The sequence below is a fragment of the Hypanus sabinus genome, chromosome 1 (genome assembly GCF_030144855.1).
Source record: "Hypanus sabinus isolate sHypSab1 chromosome 1, sHypSab1.hap1, whole genome shotgun sequence".
In the NCBI taxonomy this organism is placed as follows: Eukaryota; Metazoa; Chordata; class Chondrichthyes; order Myliobatiformes; family Dasyatidae; genus Hypanus; species Hypanus sabinus.
Genome location: NC_082706.1, coordinates 34,299,357 through 34,317,858, shown reverse-complemented (window position 1 = coordinate 34,317,858; position 18,502 = coordinate 34,299,357). Strand labels below are relative to the sequence as shown.

General features: G+C 36.7%; 1 protein-coding gene across 3 annotated transcripts in view; it reads left to right on the top strand.

Moving 5' to 3' along the window:
* Positions 1 to 18,502, top strand: part of polm (polymerase (DNA directed), mu) — a 49,058-nt gene that overhangs the window by 17,537 nt on the left and 13,019 nt on the right. For all 3 annotated transcript variants that reach the window (XM_059966615.1, XM_059966596.1, XM_059966604.1), the window contains exons 4-9: positions 5,426 to 5,521; positions 5,948 to 6,118; positions 6,341 to 6,412; positions 7,680 to 7,800; positions 16,744 to 16,876; positions 18,174 to 18,276. In XM_059966615.1, coding sequence (XP_059822598.1) covers positions 5,426 to 5,521; positions 5,948 to 6,118; positions 6,341 to 6,412; positions 7,680 to 7,800; positions 16,744 to 16,876; positions 18,174 to 18,276 — 696 coding nt within the window. The remainder of the gene's footprint in view (positions 1 to 5,425; positions 5,522 to 5,947; positions 6,119 to 6,340; positions 6,413 to 7,679; positions 7,801 to 16,743; positions 16,877 to 18,173; positions 18,277 to 18,502) is intronic.

Genomic DNA, 18,502 nt, shown 5'->3' with positions numbered 1-18,502 from the left:
TATCACTTATATAAAACAGCAAATTGACTTGTTTTTCTCAACAAACTGTACTGAAGAAATCGACAGAGGAATACTTTGGGACTCTTGTAAGGCTTTTATTCGTGGACAAATTATCTCATTCTGCTGGTAAAAGAAAACAAAGATATTTAGATATTGCTTTATTAGTGGATAAAATCAAGGAAATTGATAAGATTTATTCCGTGACTCCTACCAAAGAACTTTATAAGAAGAGAGTTGAGCTTCAAATGGAACATAGTTTACTATTATCTTCTTCAATTGAAAATCAATTAATTAGGACCAGGGCTCAATTCTATGTTCACAGTGATCGTACTGGTAAACTGTTAGCTAATCAATTAAAAGCTATCTCGACTAAGCGACAAATTATTAAAATTCGCAAACAAGACGGTAATTTAACTACTGATCATAAAGAAATTAATAATACCTTTCAAGATTTTTATAAATCTCTATATCAATCAGAATTTGATGGTGACCAGTCCATGATAGATAATTTTTTTAACAATTTGAATATTCCTAAACTGACTGATGAAGACCATAGCCTGTTAGATGATCCTATCTCTATGGTGGAAATAGGAGAGGCTATCTCATCAATGAATTCAGGGAAAGCTCCTGGTCCTGATGGTTATATAGTAGAATTTTTTTAAACTTTTTCTTCTTTGCTCTCTCCTTGGTTATGTGAAATTTTTAATGATGCGTTTGCTAAGAAGAGATTACCTCAATCTTTTTATGAAGCTAATATCTCTCTAATTCTTAAAAAAGATAAAGATCCTACTTTATGTACATCTTATCGCCCTATATCACTATTAAATGTAGATTCTAAGATTCTTACAAAAATTTTAGCTATTAGATTAGAAAAAGTACTATCACAGATTATTTCAGAAGATCAAACTGGTTTTATGAGGAATTGGTATTCCTTTTTTAATGTTAGAAAATTGATTAATATAATTCATACTTCATCCACAATTCCAGAATGTGTTATTTCATTAGATGCTGAAAAAGCTTTTGATAGAGTTGAATGGATATATTTATTTAATACATTGAAAAATTTTAATTTTAGTCCTAACTTTATATCATGGATTAAATTAATATATCATAAACCTGTTGCTTCTGTTCTTACAAATAACTATAGATCCTCTCTCTTTCAATTATCTCGTGGTACGAGACAAGGCTGTCCCTTAAGTCCTTTATTATTTAATATTGCATTAGAACCTTTAGCTATTGCTATTCGTGAATCTCCTAATATTTTTGGTATTACCCGTAATGAGAAGTTATACAAATTATCACTTTATGCTGATGATTTGCTGTTATATATTTCTGACCCTGATAGGTCTATTCCCGCTATTTTATCCTTGTTGGTTCAATTTGGTACTTTTTCTGGTTATAAACTAAATTTAGATAAGAGTGAATTATTTCCTTTAAATGCACAAACTTTATTGAGTGATAGGATACCATTTAAAGTTGTTACTGATAACTTTACCTATTTAGGTATAAAAATTACCAAGAAATATAAAGATTTATTTAGACGAATTTTTTACCTATGCTTCATCAAATTCATCAACTTACTACAAGATGGTCTCCTTTGTTTTTATCATTAACTGGTCGGATTAATGCTATTAAAATGATGATTTTACCGAAATTTTTATACTTATTTCAAGCCCTACCAGTTTTTATTTCTAAATCTTTTTTTGATAACATTGATTCAAAAATTTCCTCATTTGTGTGGCAAAATAAAAACCCTAGGTTAAGCAAAAAGCAATTACAAAAATCTAAAAAAGATGGTGGTTTAGCTTTACCTAATTTTAGATTTTATTATTGGGCAAATAATATTCGTAATTTAATGTATTGGAAACTAGATTTGGATTCACCACTGTGCCCACAGTGGGTAAATTTGGAATGCAATGAGGTAAAGGGATATTCTCTATTCTCTGTTCTTGGTTCTTGTCTTCCTGCTGATTTAGTTAAATTTAATAAACAAATATCTAATCCTGTTATTAAGCATACATTACGAATTTGGTTTCAATTTCGTAAGTTTTTTACTTTGAAAAACTTTGCTCTTGATAGCCCTATCTTACTTAATTTCTTTTTCAAACCCTCTTGAACAGATCAATCTTTTAACATATGGAAAAGGAAAGGTATAAAATGTTTTCGTGATCTCTTTTTTGAAGATACTTTGATGTCATTTGACCAACTTTCCAACAAATTTGAATTACCTAAATCTAATTTTTTCAGATATTTACAAATTAGAAATTTCTTACATAAAGTTTTACCATCTTTTCCTAATTCAACTTTGGTGGACTTTACAGATTTGATTTTTACCTTAAATCCTTGTCAGAAGGGATTAGTAGCTTTTATTTATAATATGATTATGAAGATACAACCAGAAATATCAGTTAGAATTAAACAAGAATGGGAAAAAGAACTTCAATATAATATATCAACAGATAAATGGGAAAAAATTTTGCAAATGGTTAATTCTTCTTCTATATGTGCTAAACATGCCTTAATACAATTTAAAATTGTACATAGAGCTCATATGTCTAAAGATAAACTTGCTCGATTCTATTCTCATATTAACCCTCAATGTGACAGATGTCATTCAGAAGTGGCCTCATTGACCCATATGTTTTGGTCATGTCCCACTTTACATAATTACTGGAAGGACATATTTGCTACCATTTCCTCAATTTGGAATATAGATTTACAACCTCATTTTATTACTGCAATTTTTGGCATACCAAATGAAGATGGTAATCAGTTTTCCCCCTCAATCAGACGAATGATTGCTTTTGTAACATTAATGGCCAGAAGGTCTATATTACAAAATTGGAAAGAAGTAAATCCTCCTACCACGTTGCAATGGCTTTCTCAAACTATTTCTTATTTGAGCCTGGAAAAAATTAGAAGCACTATTTTTGACTCATCAATTAAATTTGAAGAAACTTGGAGACCGTTTATTCGACATTTTCATATGAATTAATTTGGCCTTTTCCAGACCTTCTTTCTGCTTATTCTTGTCCAGGTATGGAGTTCCGGAGTTTTTTGACACTATCATATACTTATAAACTGTTATTATTGCCCATGTTAGTTTAGTTTAGAGTTTTATTTTTCTTAATATATACTTTTTTTCACATATTTTCAAATTTTTTTTCTCTCTTTTAATGGTTATTTTTTTTTCATATATAATCATATGGACTTGATTGATTAAGGTATCTTCTTCTGTTGATGTTTAATAGGATATTGTTATCTTATTATCAATGTGATTTCAAGTCTATTGTATTCATAATTTACTCATTATTATGTTATGTTTTTTTTGTGTATATATGAAAATCAATAAAAAGATTGAAAAAGAAAGAAAAGGCATTTTCATCCAAATCATTTGTATGTTAAACAAGAGGTCACAGTACAGACCCCCGTGAAATACGATGAGACACAGACCTCCATCCAGTGTAAGACCCATCCATCACTACACTCCGTGTTCTATGGGTAAGCCAAATTTGGATCCAATCAGCCAATTCACCATGGTCCCATGCATCCTTATTTTTTGGATGAGCCTACCATGTGGGACCTCATTGAATGCCTTTCTAAAATACACATATACAACATGCTCAGCTCAATTTTTGTCATTGACCTTTGTCACCCTCTCAAATCTCATTCAGGTTAGTCAGACATGAACAATTCTGCACAAAGCCATGATGACTGTCCTAGTTAGACCATGTTTCTTCCAAAGGCTTAGGAGTCCTATCCTAAGTATCTTTTCCATGAATTTCCTTACCACTGATATGAGACTCGCCAATTTATATTTTCCAGGATTATCCCTATTACCTTTCTTGAACAAAGAAGCAACATTAGCTACTTGCCAATTCTCTGGCACCACAACTGTTACTGCTGAAGATAGTGATCTTGGCTAAGGCCTCAACAATCTCATTTCTCACTTCTCACAGTCACCTGGGATATTTGCTGTCAGGCTCTGGGGACTTTTCCACTTTAATGTTTTTCAAGAGGCCTGCCACTAACTTTCCTAATGTTGAATACCCTAGCATCTTAACATATTCCATTCTGATCTCACTACCCTCTACATCATTTTTCTCTGTAAATACCAATGAAAAGTACTCATTTAAAACCTCACCCACATCCTCTGCTCCAAGCACGAGTTCCCTCCTTTACCCTTTCATGATGATGCTTGCGAGGCATGATGACATTTTATGGACAGCAAACAAAACTACTAACTATTCTATTAATTATACTTTCTCTGGACTATGGTTGCTGCAATCAACAGCTTGTAATTTTCCTTTGGGAGTTGTGCTTTTGAACCGTCTACAACCTGGAGTTTTGTGGCATCCGGAACGCAGGTACAACTATGAAGCCGTTGCATGAGCGGACTTGAGGTCACATTGAAGCTTCAGGCTGAATCAAAGCGACGAGGCAAGGAACAAACTGCTTATTCATTTTAAGCACAAGAGTCTGATTAAAAAGATGAAGGCATAGAGTCCAAAGGTCGAACTGGTGCTCAGCTCACTACTCTGAGAGGCTTTACTGGCTCCATCGAGCTGTTGGACCAGCTGCAGTGCTGGCTATGGACTCAATTTCAGGGTCTCTGCAGTTCATGCTCTGTGTTATTTGTTTATTTATTGTTTGCATGATTTGTTCTTTTTTTGGCATGTTGAGTGTTTGATGGTTTTTGTTGTGTGGGTTTTTTTTTTAATGGGTTCTATTGTGTTTCTTTGTTTTCTGGTTTCCTGCAAGAAGATGAATCTCAAGATCCTATATGGCATACCAACTTTGATAAATTTACTTTGAACAGTCCTACTTTCTCCCCAGTTATCCTCTTGCTCTTGATGTGTGTGTAGAATTAGTAGTTCTCTTTAATCCTAGTTGTTAAGGACTTTTCATGACACCTAGCTCTCCCAAGCCCCTTCTTGAGTTCACATCCTGGCTCCTTTTTAGTGCTCAAGCACACTATTCAGCAAAGTCTGGAGAACACCAAGCTTCACCATTTTCAATTTTGAACTGAAATGTCATTATATAACAAAACCAAAATCAATGCCTAAGAATAGAATGGAACTTTACTGTCATTGCTCAAGACAACAAGATTGCAGAACTGGAAAACTGTGAGCCACTGTGAAAGATTGGACATTAATATCATCGCTAATTATTCCAACCCTTTCCACCCAGAGCCATCTACTTGGACAGTGGTCCCAGAGTTCAGTATCTTCTGTTTTTAATTTAAGCTGGATAGCTTGCTTAGTCATCAACCATTGCCTGGTTTATAATGCACCTAATTTGCTTAAAAAAAGTCCAGACTGCCATTTGCAAGGTTGTCATAGTTTTGCTTTTGATTAGTTTTTAGAGCTTTTTTTCTTCTGTAGAAGAGTTAGTTGATTGTTTGCTAATTATGTTTAATCTTTAGGTGACAAAAGAATCGGTTGCAATCACTGAAGTGTCTATTTCATCATATGCCTGTCAAAGAAGGATGACACTAAAGAATAAAAACAGACTGTTTACGGTAATGAACAATTTTCTCACCACAAATCTCAAAAATGAAACACTTGGGTTGTAATGAAAAATAGGGAATTATTTGTGAGCTGATCATTTCTCAAATAGAGGTGTGACTCATGCTCCGTATTTGACACTTTAAGAAAATGTATGTATAAGATGCATGGACCTGTTCAGAACATAGTGACAGCCTGATCATGACAGCTCAGTTCTTTACTCTAATAACACTTGTAATCTGTATTCATGTGATGATTGACAGTAGAAAGAGAGAATTCTTGATTCAAACTGTATGTAATGAAAAACAAGAGATATGAGTGTATTTAATTAAAGCTCCATTAAACCAGTCCACTCTGTTAGAAATGGCTATATTGGAAAGCATATACCAGAACAGACTTGTTTAAACAGATTTAAAGGCAAATTTTGTCTTTATTCTTAGGAAGCATTGAAAGTATTGGCTGAAAGTGCAGAATTAAATGAGAGTGAAGCACGGAACTTGGCATTCTCAAGAGCATCTTCAATTCTAAAGTCTTTGCCGTACACTGTAACCAAAATGGAGGATCTCCAAGGTATTCCCAATCTTGGGGTCCATTCCAGGAATGTGATTAAGGTAATGGCATGACGCTATTCCTGTGGTCGGACTTGTTCTTTGGATATCCAGTAGAATAACTGCTTATTATGTTGTGCTGTATTTATATCACTACTATTTAATAATGTTGTTGGACAAAAACATGATAATACTTTCCAGGGGGTAAAAACCAGAATTAGAAAATGTCAGGATTGATATTTATTGTAAGAAATGAAAAACAAGTTTCGCTGTTCTTTGCTGCAGGAAATCCTTGAAGATGGAACTTGTAGTGAAGTTGAGAATTTACTCCGGAATGAGAGATATCAAACTCTAAAGGTAGGCCTCAGAGTAATAAATGCTTGTCATAAATATGTGGACAGTTTGAATGATGGGTCTCAATAATGTGTGAACAACACTTTGGAAAAAAATTAGTAAATTAATGACAACATGGTGCCACAGTCATTCCTAGGATATTTGTTTGTATGTTTAGACAGAAGGAAAAAGATTTGAATTTAAAATAATTAACATCAAGGTAAGACTCAGCATTCTCAAAGGTTCCAGCCAAGACAGTAATTCAGCTTCTCACTTAGATTACATTAATAAATTTTTAAATGATATCTGGTTTTACTATGTTACAATTATAAATTAATAATTGTGCTGTACAGAGAAACTTTAAACTAACTTTGATATATGTAAATTCATGCATGATATATATAAATTCATGATATATATAAATCCATGCAGGCACTTCCCATTGTCACTGCAACACTGACTGTGGAACAGTACATCACATGAACAGGCACTTAAAGTCTGCCTGCAATGTTGTGCCAAACTAATCTGATTACTTACCACATTAGTAATCAAATACCCTACTAAATTAATCTCTTCTGCCTACCCAATGTCCACATCCTTCCATTCCCTGCACACTCGTTTGCCTATCAACGAGCCTCTTGAAAGCTTCTAAAGTACTTGGCTCCATCACCACCCCTGGCAGGCACCCACCACTGTACATAAAGCCAAAACTTGCCCACACATCTTCTTTGAATGTGCGACTTCTCTCCTTAAATGTAACCCCTCTGATATTAGACTTTTCAACCCTGGTTTTAAAAAACAAATGATACCAGTTGTCTCCCAGATCTCCCCTCTGCCTCAGCCATTTTGGAGAAAACAACCCAGATCTGGCCTACACTATATCCAAGTAATACGCTTGTGAATTAGTGAAGGATTGTTGCAATGTTGGAGGAGGTGTCTAATGAGATGTTAATCCAATGCCCAGCTACTCTAAGTAATGGATGGAATTGATCAATTGGCTATATTTTAAAGAAGAGTTGTGAAGATAGTCACAATGTCTTGGTCAATATTTATTGTTCAATCAAGATGTTCAATAAATTAACATAATCCACGTTGTGGATGTTTGCTGTGCAGAAATTGTCTGCCAGATTTCATGAGTTATTACTGTGATAAATGTACTTATTTGGCTGTAAAACACTCTAGGTCGAGGCAAGTAGTAAGGTAAATTAAGTTAATTATTTGATTGCAAATAACAATCTATTGGACAGGAGCTGGTTGCCATGATTTGTAAGACTTGTTTCTGGTCCTCTAGCAATTCACCAGTATTTTTGGCGTTGGTGTGAAGACAGCTGATAAGTGGTACAGAGAAGGTCTACGAACACTAGATGAACTGAGAGCATCAGATGTAAAATTTACAAGGGAACAGGAAGCAGGCAAGAAAAAATATGGATAAAATACTTTAGATCATGTACATAAGAGCAGAATTTGGTCATTTGGCATATCAACAGCTCTGCCTTTCAATCATGGCTGATATTTTTTTCTTGTTCAACCCTATTCTCCTCCCTTCTCCCTGTAATCTATGACACACTTACTAATCCAGAACCTCCCAACTTCAACTTTAAATGTGCCAATGACTTGGCCTCCACAACCCTCTGGCAATGAATTCCACACATTCATCACACTCTGGCTAAAGAAATTCCTCCTCGTGTCTGTTCCAAAGGGGCATCCTTTTATTTTGAGGTTGTACTCTCTGGTCCTGGAAACATCCTTCCCATGTTCGCTCCCTCTAGCTCTTTCAAAATTTGGTAGATGCCCCTCATTCTTCTAAACTCCAGCGAGTACAGGTCCAGAACCATCACTTTTCATGCATTAACCCTTTCATTCCAGAGATCGCTTTTGTAAACTTCTGAATTCTCTGCAACACCAGTACATCATTTCTTAGATATTTATATTCTGCTCCTCTAGAAATGAATGCTAACATCGTATTTGCCTTCCTTACTACTGACTTAACCTGCAAAGTAACCTTTCAGGTATTCTGCACTTGGTCTCCCAAGTCCCTGTTTACATGTTTTTAAATGTTTCTGCATAAATGCATATATTTTCTAATGATATTTTTTTGTTGTTGAAAGAGTATTGTGTTACGTATTCAGGCAACAATGAATATATGAGTTCGGCAAGGGTTTCTTATAACAAACAACACGTTTATTAAACACAGAAAACAAACCCCCCAAAAGTAAACAAACACTACCGTAACCGGAAACAGCTGCTGAGCGACAGCCCAAACAGTTCTTAAAGTGATATTGCAAAAACAGTTCTTTAAAGTGGTATTGCCAAAAGTTCGATATGCTCACAGTCCATTTAAAAGGAGAGACTTTATAAGACGATTTAGGTTCTCTTTCACATCGCTTGCTTCGATCCCTGACGTTGAACTTCCCACGAAGAATTCACGAAACAGAACGGCTTAAAGGCACTGACCTTTCCTTCTCCACTACCTACAATCCTTTCTAGTTAAACCTAGGGATTAACACGAAGATGGTCAACGAAATCCTTCCAAATAAGGATCAAACAAAGGTCGCCCCCGTTCTCCTCGATTCTCCTCGATCTTTAACTTCCAACTTCGAATCTTCACTCTCCACTAATTTCGAACTAACAGAATCATAAAGAACCTGCTGGCAATGACCTTTTAAACTTTAGCATTAAATAAAAACTTCATCCTTCAGCTAAACTGCATCATCACTTCAAACACGCAGTGGCATGAAGTCTACCTGGCAAATCCAGCCACGAACTGCCCCTCCTCACAGGGTGGGGTCTACCTTTTATAACCTGTAAAAAAAAAACCCGTCACATGATCTCTACTGGCGGGAAAATGACGTCATTCCACCATCACAAGACCATCACCTCAAGTCCAGTACAGCTTCAACCCCAGTCACATGACAAGGGCTCCACTGTCAGGTGTCACGAGTACGTAACACCTCCCTCCAAAAAAAACATTTTTGGTCTGACAAGAACAAAAATTTTTAACAATTGCTTACAAGAAAAACAAAGGTATAAATTTTGTAACATATACAATACACAACACCATCATATAACAGCTTATAACTCACAATACAGTAGGAGTGTTACAATTGAAAAAAAAACCACTCCATAAAAAAAATTACAGTGTACATTCAATGTCGAGATAGACAATCAGCAACCACATTATCTTTGCCTTTAATATGAGTCATCACAATATTGTACTCTTGTAACATCAAACTCCAATTTAATAATCTCCTGTTTTTGTTTTTCATCTTACTCAGGAAAACTAACGGATTATGATTAGTGTAAACAATAAGTGGTTTCTGAGTTGTACTAACATATACCTCAAAATATTCCAAAGCTAAAACAAGAGATAACAATTCTTTCTCTATTGGCGAATAATTTCTTTGATGCTTATTAAATTTCTTAGAAAAGTAAGCTACTGGATGATCAACCTCATCACCCTCATTCCTTTGCATTAATACTGCTCCTGCAGCCTCATCACTAGCATCCACAGCCAATGAAAAAGGTTTTCCAAAGTCAGGTGCCTTAAGCACAGGTTGTTGACATATCATTGTTTTCAATTTTTCAAATGCTTCTTGACAAGGCACCGTCCATACAAACTTCTCATTCTTCCGCAGAAGGTTAGTTAATGGAAGGGCAACATTAGCAAAATTCTTACAAAATTTCCGATAATATCCTACCATTCCCAAAAACCTTCTGAGAGTCTTTTTCCCCGTTGGAGTGGGAATCTCTAAAATTGCCTGAACTTTTGCCTGAACAGGAGCTACCTTACCTTGACCCACAACATAACCAAGGTAAGTCACAGTGGCATGTCCAAATTCACTCTTAGCTAAATTAATAGTTAAGTTAGCTTTTGAAAGCCTTTCAAACAATTTCTCCATCGCAATAATGTGTGCTTCCCAAGTATCATTTCCTGTCACTAAATCATCAATATAAGCATCAGTATCTTTCAATCCCTGAATCACAAAGTTAATCATCCTCTGGAAATCATCCTGGGGCATTCTTCATCCCAAATGGAAGAACATTATACTCATATAACCCAGATGGAGTTACAAATGCAGAAATCTCTCTACCTCTGTCCGTTAATGGAACACACCAATACCCTTTCAATAAATCAATCTTTGTAAGGAACTTTGCCTTTCCAACTTTATCTACACAATCATCTACTCTAGGAATTGGATATGCATCTGTTTTCGTTACAACATTCACCTTCCTATAATCCGTACAAAACCTAATACTACCATCTGGCTTTGGCACCATACATAACACATGGCGAACTCCAATTCGAGTTAGAATGTCTAATGATATTATTCTCTAACATATATTCAATTTCTTTCTCAGCAAGTTCACATTTTTCCATGTTCATCCTATATGGATGTTGTTTAATAGGTTTGGCATCCCCAACATCTACATCATGTGAAGCTATAATAGTCCTTCTCGGAACATCTGGAAACAACTCCCTATATTTAAAAATCAACTCCTTCATCTGTTGTCTCTGCTCTAACTGTAAATGTGCTAATTTTTCATCAATATTTTCCAGAATGGTTGAATTTGGTAACCTAACAGAAACAATGTTGGATTTAGAATGAAAGTCAGATGAATCATCTATCATGTTCCTAGTTAAATCAAACTCATTCTCACTAACCACAACAGTCACAGTATCAGATTGTTTCTCAAAATATGGTTTCAACATATTTATATGGCAAAGTTGTGTTGACCTTCTACGATCTGGAGTTTTTACCACATAATCCACATCATTGATTTTAGACACAATTTCATAAGGACCATGAAATCTAGCTTGTAAAGGATTTTTCTGCACTGGGAAAAGAACCAACACCTTATCTCCAGGCTTAAACATCCTCATCCTAGCAACTTTAAATTTTCCTTAGCTAAGCTACAAGCTTTATGTAACCTGTCCTTAAATTTCAACACATAGTCCAACAAATTAGTGTGTACTTCCTTATTAATCCACTGTTCTTTCAACAAAGCTAAAGGTCCTCTAACTCTATGCCCAAACACAAGTTCAAATGGACTAAAACCTAAAGATTCCTGTACCGATTCCCTTACTGCAAATAAAAGTAAGTTTATACCCTCATTCCAGTCACTTTCATTTTCCACACAAAATGTCCTAATCATATTCTTGAGGGTAGAATGAAACCTCTCCAAGGCACCCTGCGATTCTGGATGGTATGCAGACGAAGTGATTTGCTTAGCTCCCAATTTATAAACTATCTGTTGAAACAATCCAGACATAAAATTACTGCCTTGATCAGTTTGTATCTCCTTAGGTAATCCAAAATAAGTAAAAAAAAATTTATAAGGGCCTTTGTCACAGTCTTAGCTTTTATATTCCTAAGTGGTACTGCCTCTGGAAACCTAGAAGAAGTACACATGATAGTCAACAAATACTGATAACCAGTTTTTGTCTTTGGTAATGGACCAACACAATCTACAATAACTTTAGAAAATGGTTCACCAAATGCTGGGATAGGTTGTAATGGAGCTACTGGTGTAACCTGATTTGGTTTACCCACAATTTGACAAGTATGGCACGTTTTACAAAACATTGCCACATCTTTTCTTAGACCAGGCCAGTAAAAATGTTTTAAAATCTTGTCCACAGTTTTCCTTACCCCTTGATGTCCACCTAAAGGCACACTATGAGCTAAAGTCAAAATCTCATTTCGATAAGCTTTTGGAACAACTACCTGGTAAACAACATTCCAATCCTCACTTGCAGGAATTGTAGGCGATCTCCACTTCCTCATCAACACTCCTTTTTCCAAGTAATATCCTACTGGCACCTTATCAATTTCACTATCTAGTAAAACCTGCTCTCTTAATTTTATAATCTCAGAGTCTCTATTCTGCTCTGCTATCATCTCCTTCCGAGACAAAGATAAATCTTTATAGTCAGACTTACTCCCAGAATCTTGTTCAAACAACGAAGATAAGAAAGTCTCTGACACATCCTCAAAACTCGAATCCTGAGTTGAACAGTCCTGAATAACATCCTCATTCTGCGCATCAATTTTTTTAGCCATAGCTCTAGTCACAATACAGGAAGAATCTGTGTTAGAATTCAACTCTGGTTCCTCTGACTCCATTGTCAAATGCACTTCAGGAAAAACTTGTCCACCTGCCAAGTCATTACCTAACAATAAAGAAATACCCTTCACAGGTAAGCTATGCTGTAATCCTACTTTAACAAATCCTGTAACTAACCCTGACTTTAAATTTACTTTATGTAAATGTACAGGCATAAAATCACTTCCAACACCTCTTATGTAATTTACCTCACCAGTATCAGACTCTTCATTAAACTTCAACACACTGTCTAACATCAATGATTGAGATGCACCAGTATCCCTAATAAGGATTTTTATTGGCACCAGAGTAGATCCTTCCTTCAAGGATACAAACCCTTCAGTTACAAAATGATCATATCCCTTTCTAACTTGGTCAGACTCTAACAAAGCCTCATTTGTTTTTATCAAACCCTGTAACTTTACAGGTGCTTCAGTATGTTGCACACAAGCATCTGGAGCTGCTTCCTTCTCTTTCTTTTTCAATTTGAAACAGTTAGCTATTACATGGCCAGGCTTCTTACAATAGTTACAAATAAGACCAAACTGTCTATCCTTCACAGGCTTTCCTTTCTCATCAACTTTCTCATTAACCTCTGATTTAATTTCAGATTTACCTGGAGTCTCCGTGTTATTTTTCCTCTTAAAAATTCTGCCCTGAGGAAATTTGTTCTTATGGATCAAAACATACTCATCAGCTAATCTAGCACAGTCCTGCAATTTATCAGCATCCTTCTCATTTAAGTAGGTCCTTACTTCAACAGGAATGCTTCTTTTAAATTCCTCCATTAAAATCAGCTCTCTCAATGTATCATAGTCCCCATTTACATTTTTAGAAGAAACCCATCTCTCAAAACACATAACTTTATCATAGGCAAATTCCACATAAGTTTTTTCCACAGACTTTTTCAAACTTCTGAATCTTTCCCTATATGCTTCTGGGACTAACTCATATGCGTTTAAGATATGCCTCTTTACAATATCATAATCAAGTGCTTGCGCAGCTGTTAAAGCTGTGTAAACTTGTTGTGCTTTGCCCTTAATTACACTCTGTAACAACACTGACCATTTATCTTGCTCTGACATCCGAGCAATAGTTTCAAAATGTTGAAAATACCTTTCCACTTCTGTTTCACTAAATGGAGGGACCAATTTAATTTCTTGACTAGCAACAAACGTTTTTTTAGAACCAGAAGACTGATTTCCAGTCCTTAATTCCTCTATTGCATATGCAAATTCTCTCTTCTTTTGTTCCGCCTCCAATTTACACCTCTCCAAATCAGCTTTACTTTGTTCCAATTTCATTTGTTCGATTTGCAACTGCATCTCCAGATTACTTATTTGAAACGACTCTAAAATCGATTCATCAAAAACACCCGAATCCACATAGTGTGACGCGATTTTTCTCTGTATCACAGCCTTAGAAGTAGTCTGCAAAATACCTTTAAGTTGCAATCTACTAGCTATCTCAAACACCTCAGTTTTCTTCCCCTTCGCCAACACCTCCGCAGCTGGCGAAGCCAGAAACTCATCAATATTCATTGCTGCCGAATACCACAACAAGCCAAACAAAAGAACCGAGTAATCCCCGTTTCCAAAACACCGATTTAAAAGTTAGCAAGCATTTAAACTCAAATGATTCAATCCAGACGCAGCCCCCATATTTAATGTTACGTATTCAGGCAACAATAAATATATGAGTTCGGCAAGGGTTTCTTATAACAAACAACACGTTTATTAAACACAGAAAACAAACCCCCCCCAAAAGTAAACAAACACTACCGTAACCGGAAACAGCTGCTGAGCAGCAGCCCAAACAGTTCGTAAAGTGATATTCCAAAAACAGTTCTTTAAAGTGGTATTGCCAAAAGTTCGATATGCTCACAGTCCATTTAAAAGGAGAGACTTTATAAGACGATTTAGGTTCTCTTTCACGTCGCTTGCTTCGATCCCCGACGTCGAACTTCCCACGAAGAATTCGCGAAACAGAACGGCTTAAAGGCACTGACCTTTCCTTCTCCACTACCTTCAATCCTTTCTAGTTAAACCTAGGGATTAACACGAAGATAGTCAACGAAATCCTTCCAAATAAGGATCAAACAAAGGTCGCCCCCGTTCTCCTCGATTCTCCTCGATCTTTAACTTCCAACTTCGAATCTTCACTCTCCACTAATTTCGAACTAACAGAATCATAAAGAACCTGCTGGCAATGACCTTTTAAACTTTAGCATTAAATAAAAACTTCATCCTTCAGCTAAACTGCGTCATCACTTCAAACACGCAGTGGCATGAAGTCTACCTGGCAAATCCAGCCACGAACTGCCCCTCCTCACAGGGTGGGGTCTACCTTTTATAACCTGTAAAAAAAAAAAAACCCGTCACATGATCTCTACTGGCGGGAAAATGACGTCATTCCACCATCACAAGACCATCACCTCAAGTCCAGTACAGCTTCAACCCTAGTCACATGACAAGGGCTCCACTGTCATGTGTCACGAGTACGTAACAATTGAAAGAAGTAGGAGCCAATTGATATTTTTTATAAGTAAATCTTTGTGGTTGTGGTTTTTACTTTATTGTAAGGGCCGTTTAATCAAAATGATATTCGCAGAGAAAGTTTTTGATGGTACTGACATATCTCACAGTTGTTGAGTAATTGAAATTCCTAGAGAGGTATAGTTGATAAGTGTTGGTGCATGGCCAAGTAGTTAAGATGTTGGTTTAGTGATCTGAAGGTCGCTAAGCCTCATCGAAGGCAGCGTGTTGTGTCCTTGTACAAGGCACTTAACCACACATCGCTCTGCAACAACACCGTGCCAAGCTGTATCGGCCCTTGCCCTTCCCTTGGACAACATCGGTGGTGTGGAGAGGGGAGACTTGTAGCGCTGGCAACTGCCAGTCTCCCACACAACCCTGCCCAGGCCTGCACCCTGGAAACTTTCCAAGGCACAAATCCATGCTCTCTCGAGACTAATGGATGCCTATAGTTGATAACATGTATGGAAAAGAAATTGAGAAGAAGGTTGGGATAGGACTTTGGATATCATCATTACAGCACAGCTGAATTTGCTCTGAGATAAGAAGGATGTGATTAGACTGGAAAGAGCGCTTAAAAAGATTAACAAGGATATTACCAGGACGAAGGACTAAGTTGCAGAAAGAGGTGAGACAGACTGGGCCTTTACTTCTTAGTATGCAGGAGACTGTGGGGAGTTTCACAGGTTTATAAAACTATTCCTTATACCAACAGGGCAGAGGCCGTCCTTAACCTTGGTACCTATTCCCGAATTTCTGTATCTGCTGTCCAATGGAAGGATGGAGAAGAAAGGATATCCTGGCTCGGGTCATTGATTCTGTTGGCTGCTCTTCTGAGGCAGCGGAAAGTGTAGACAGTCAGTGGAGGGGAGGCTGGTTTGCGCGAAGGTCTGGACTACATTTCACAACATTCTGCACTCATGGCCATATGTTCAAATAGGATGCATTCTCTGGTGCACCTCTAAAAATTGATGCAGGTCATCGAGGGCATGCTGAATTTTCTTGTCCTTATAAGGAAGAAGAGGTGCTGTTGTGCTTTCTTGACCTTAACATCTACATAGCTGAACCAGGACCAGGCGATGGTGATATTTGCACTATGTCCCAAGTTTTAGGACCTAACTGGAGTTGGTGATAAAAAGCCAGAGCTGAAAGAAGACAGACATCTCAGAACATTGTAAGGCTGCATTAGATTAAAACTGAGGTATTTAGGCAGATTATGTGTAATGTGCAAGTATAAATGTGGGGGGGAACTGAGCAACTTGTGTTTTTGTCCTTTAACCTGAAGTGTTGTTCTGCCAAAATAATATAACCATATAACAATCACAGCACGGAAACAGGCCATCTTGGCCCTCCTTGTCCGTGCCGAACCCTTAATCTCACCTAGTCCCACCTACCTGCACTCAGCCCATAACCCTCCACTCCTTTCCTGTCCATATACCTATCCAATTTTACCTTAAATGACACAACTGAACTGGCCTCTACTACTTCTACAGGAAGCTCATTCCACACAGCTATCACAAATGTACAAATGTACATGATGCATTGGTGCTGAAACTTGTACTAAACGTAACATTAGCAGAAACTGGACAGACAGTCTTGGAGCAAAGCATCCTTCAGGCAATGAGATAAAAGAGGAGCTGTTTAAACTAGTTGGTATTTCAAAACATTCCAAATAGCTGCCTTGTTTTAAAATGGAAAATCTCTTTTCTTTTATAGGCCTGTTATATCACAGTGATCTTAGTGTACCAGTTACAAGGACAGAGGCAGATCTTATCAAAGAAATCGTGGAAAGGGCTGTGCACAAATTTCTACCTGCTGCAGTTGTAAAGTTAACTGGTGGTTTTCGAAGGTTAGAACACTGTGGCTTCCTTTTTCATAGTGCATTTCCACTGACTTCCCTCACAGTAAAGAGCAGTAAGAATGTGGATAATCAACTGCCCTTGTCTGGTTAACATTAGTTTATTTAACACAAAATATATTATTGTTACCTGTTATCTCTGTTTGGAGCAAAATGGTGGAAACTGCACAAATCCTTGGATTGCGTCAGTGTTGGGTGCCAAATTTTAGATAATGCTGGGTTGATATTAGCTTTCAGACTGGGACTTTTAATAGGAAGAGATGTAGTACAGCATTTTACTTTGTAAAGAAATAGATGTGTTTGTTTACATTGCACAAGTTGCATGCACAATACAATGAAAGTGAAGGTCATGAAATAGTATTTAAAGATAAATTCACAAGCTCTTGTCCATCCAATAAAAGTCTCAACTTAAAATGAGAAGTAGTTCTAAACATGAATACTAAACTTTCAGTTAGATCCAGGTGACAGACCGGGAAAAATGTTTTTAAAAAATCAGAAATGCTTTGAGCTGCTGCTTTAGATTTGGTTAACTGTTCATTTTGTGGCCAGCCCTCATTTTAGCCACTGTGTTATCCAGTTTATCTGTGTGTTATAGGTACATTCAAGTACAGCTTTTTGTTAGTTTTCTCCCATCATCACTTTTCATTTTTACCATTTGCTAGAGTGCTATTATTTGCAACCTTGGCGTCTTGTAAATAACCACTAATTTAAGTACTTTAATTTACAGTAAAGAGGATTTCAGCCAAAGAATGCATCACAACGTCAATGCCTGCAGACGTACTTTGCAGAGGACAAATAACATCTAAATTCAGAAACACTACTAAATGTTGAGTCCTCCTTGCTCTAGTCTATGTGCTTGTTTCGTACTGATCCCCAAAAATAAATACGTACATGTCTTTGTTTAGTGCTTTATAAAATTTTGACAATTTTTGACAATTGACAATTGCATACGGCTGCAACATCCTTGGCCCCAGAAATGTAGAAAGGTTGAATAAGTGTAGCAAATGTATTAGATCTAACATGTTTCAGATTAATCTGTGTTGGTACAATTGGGAAACTGGAGTAAATACAGCTGTGAGGAAAATGAAATCTGAATTATCACCAGGAGTGTTCATCGTTGGCAGAATTTCAATTAGCCACTGCATTGATCCCATTCCAAAGAAATATTTGAAATAACCCCTTTTTTAAAACTGATATTTTAAAAATTCCTTCATAGAAGGAAATGGTATATTGTTCTTGAAATGCCTTTCACTTTTTTAAGTGGTTTGTGTTCAATTGCATTCATCAGGGAGAAGGAGATAGGCCATGATGTTGACCTTCTCATAACCCACCCAGAAGAAGGCAAAGAAGAGGGTCTTCTTCGCCAAGTGGTTAAGTGGATGACCACCCAGGTACGACTGTTATATTTTACTAATATTGGTAATGTTCACAAAAAACAAAAATCACAGGATAAGATGTTAATATCCCTTGTGCCAGTGGGTTGTGAGCACTTGCTCAAGATAGCCTTGATGTCGGGGGTGGCACGGGGTTGACAAACAAGGGATTTCAAGTGGGCACCCTCCTTCCTTGATGTTTTGAGACTTAACTTTGACTTGAGCCATATCAAACCATTGTGAT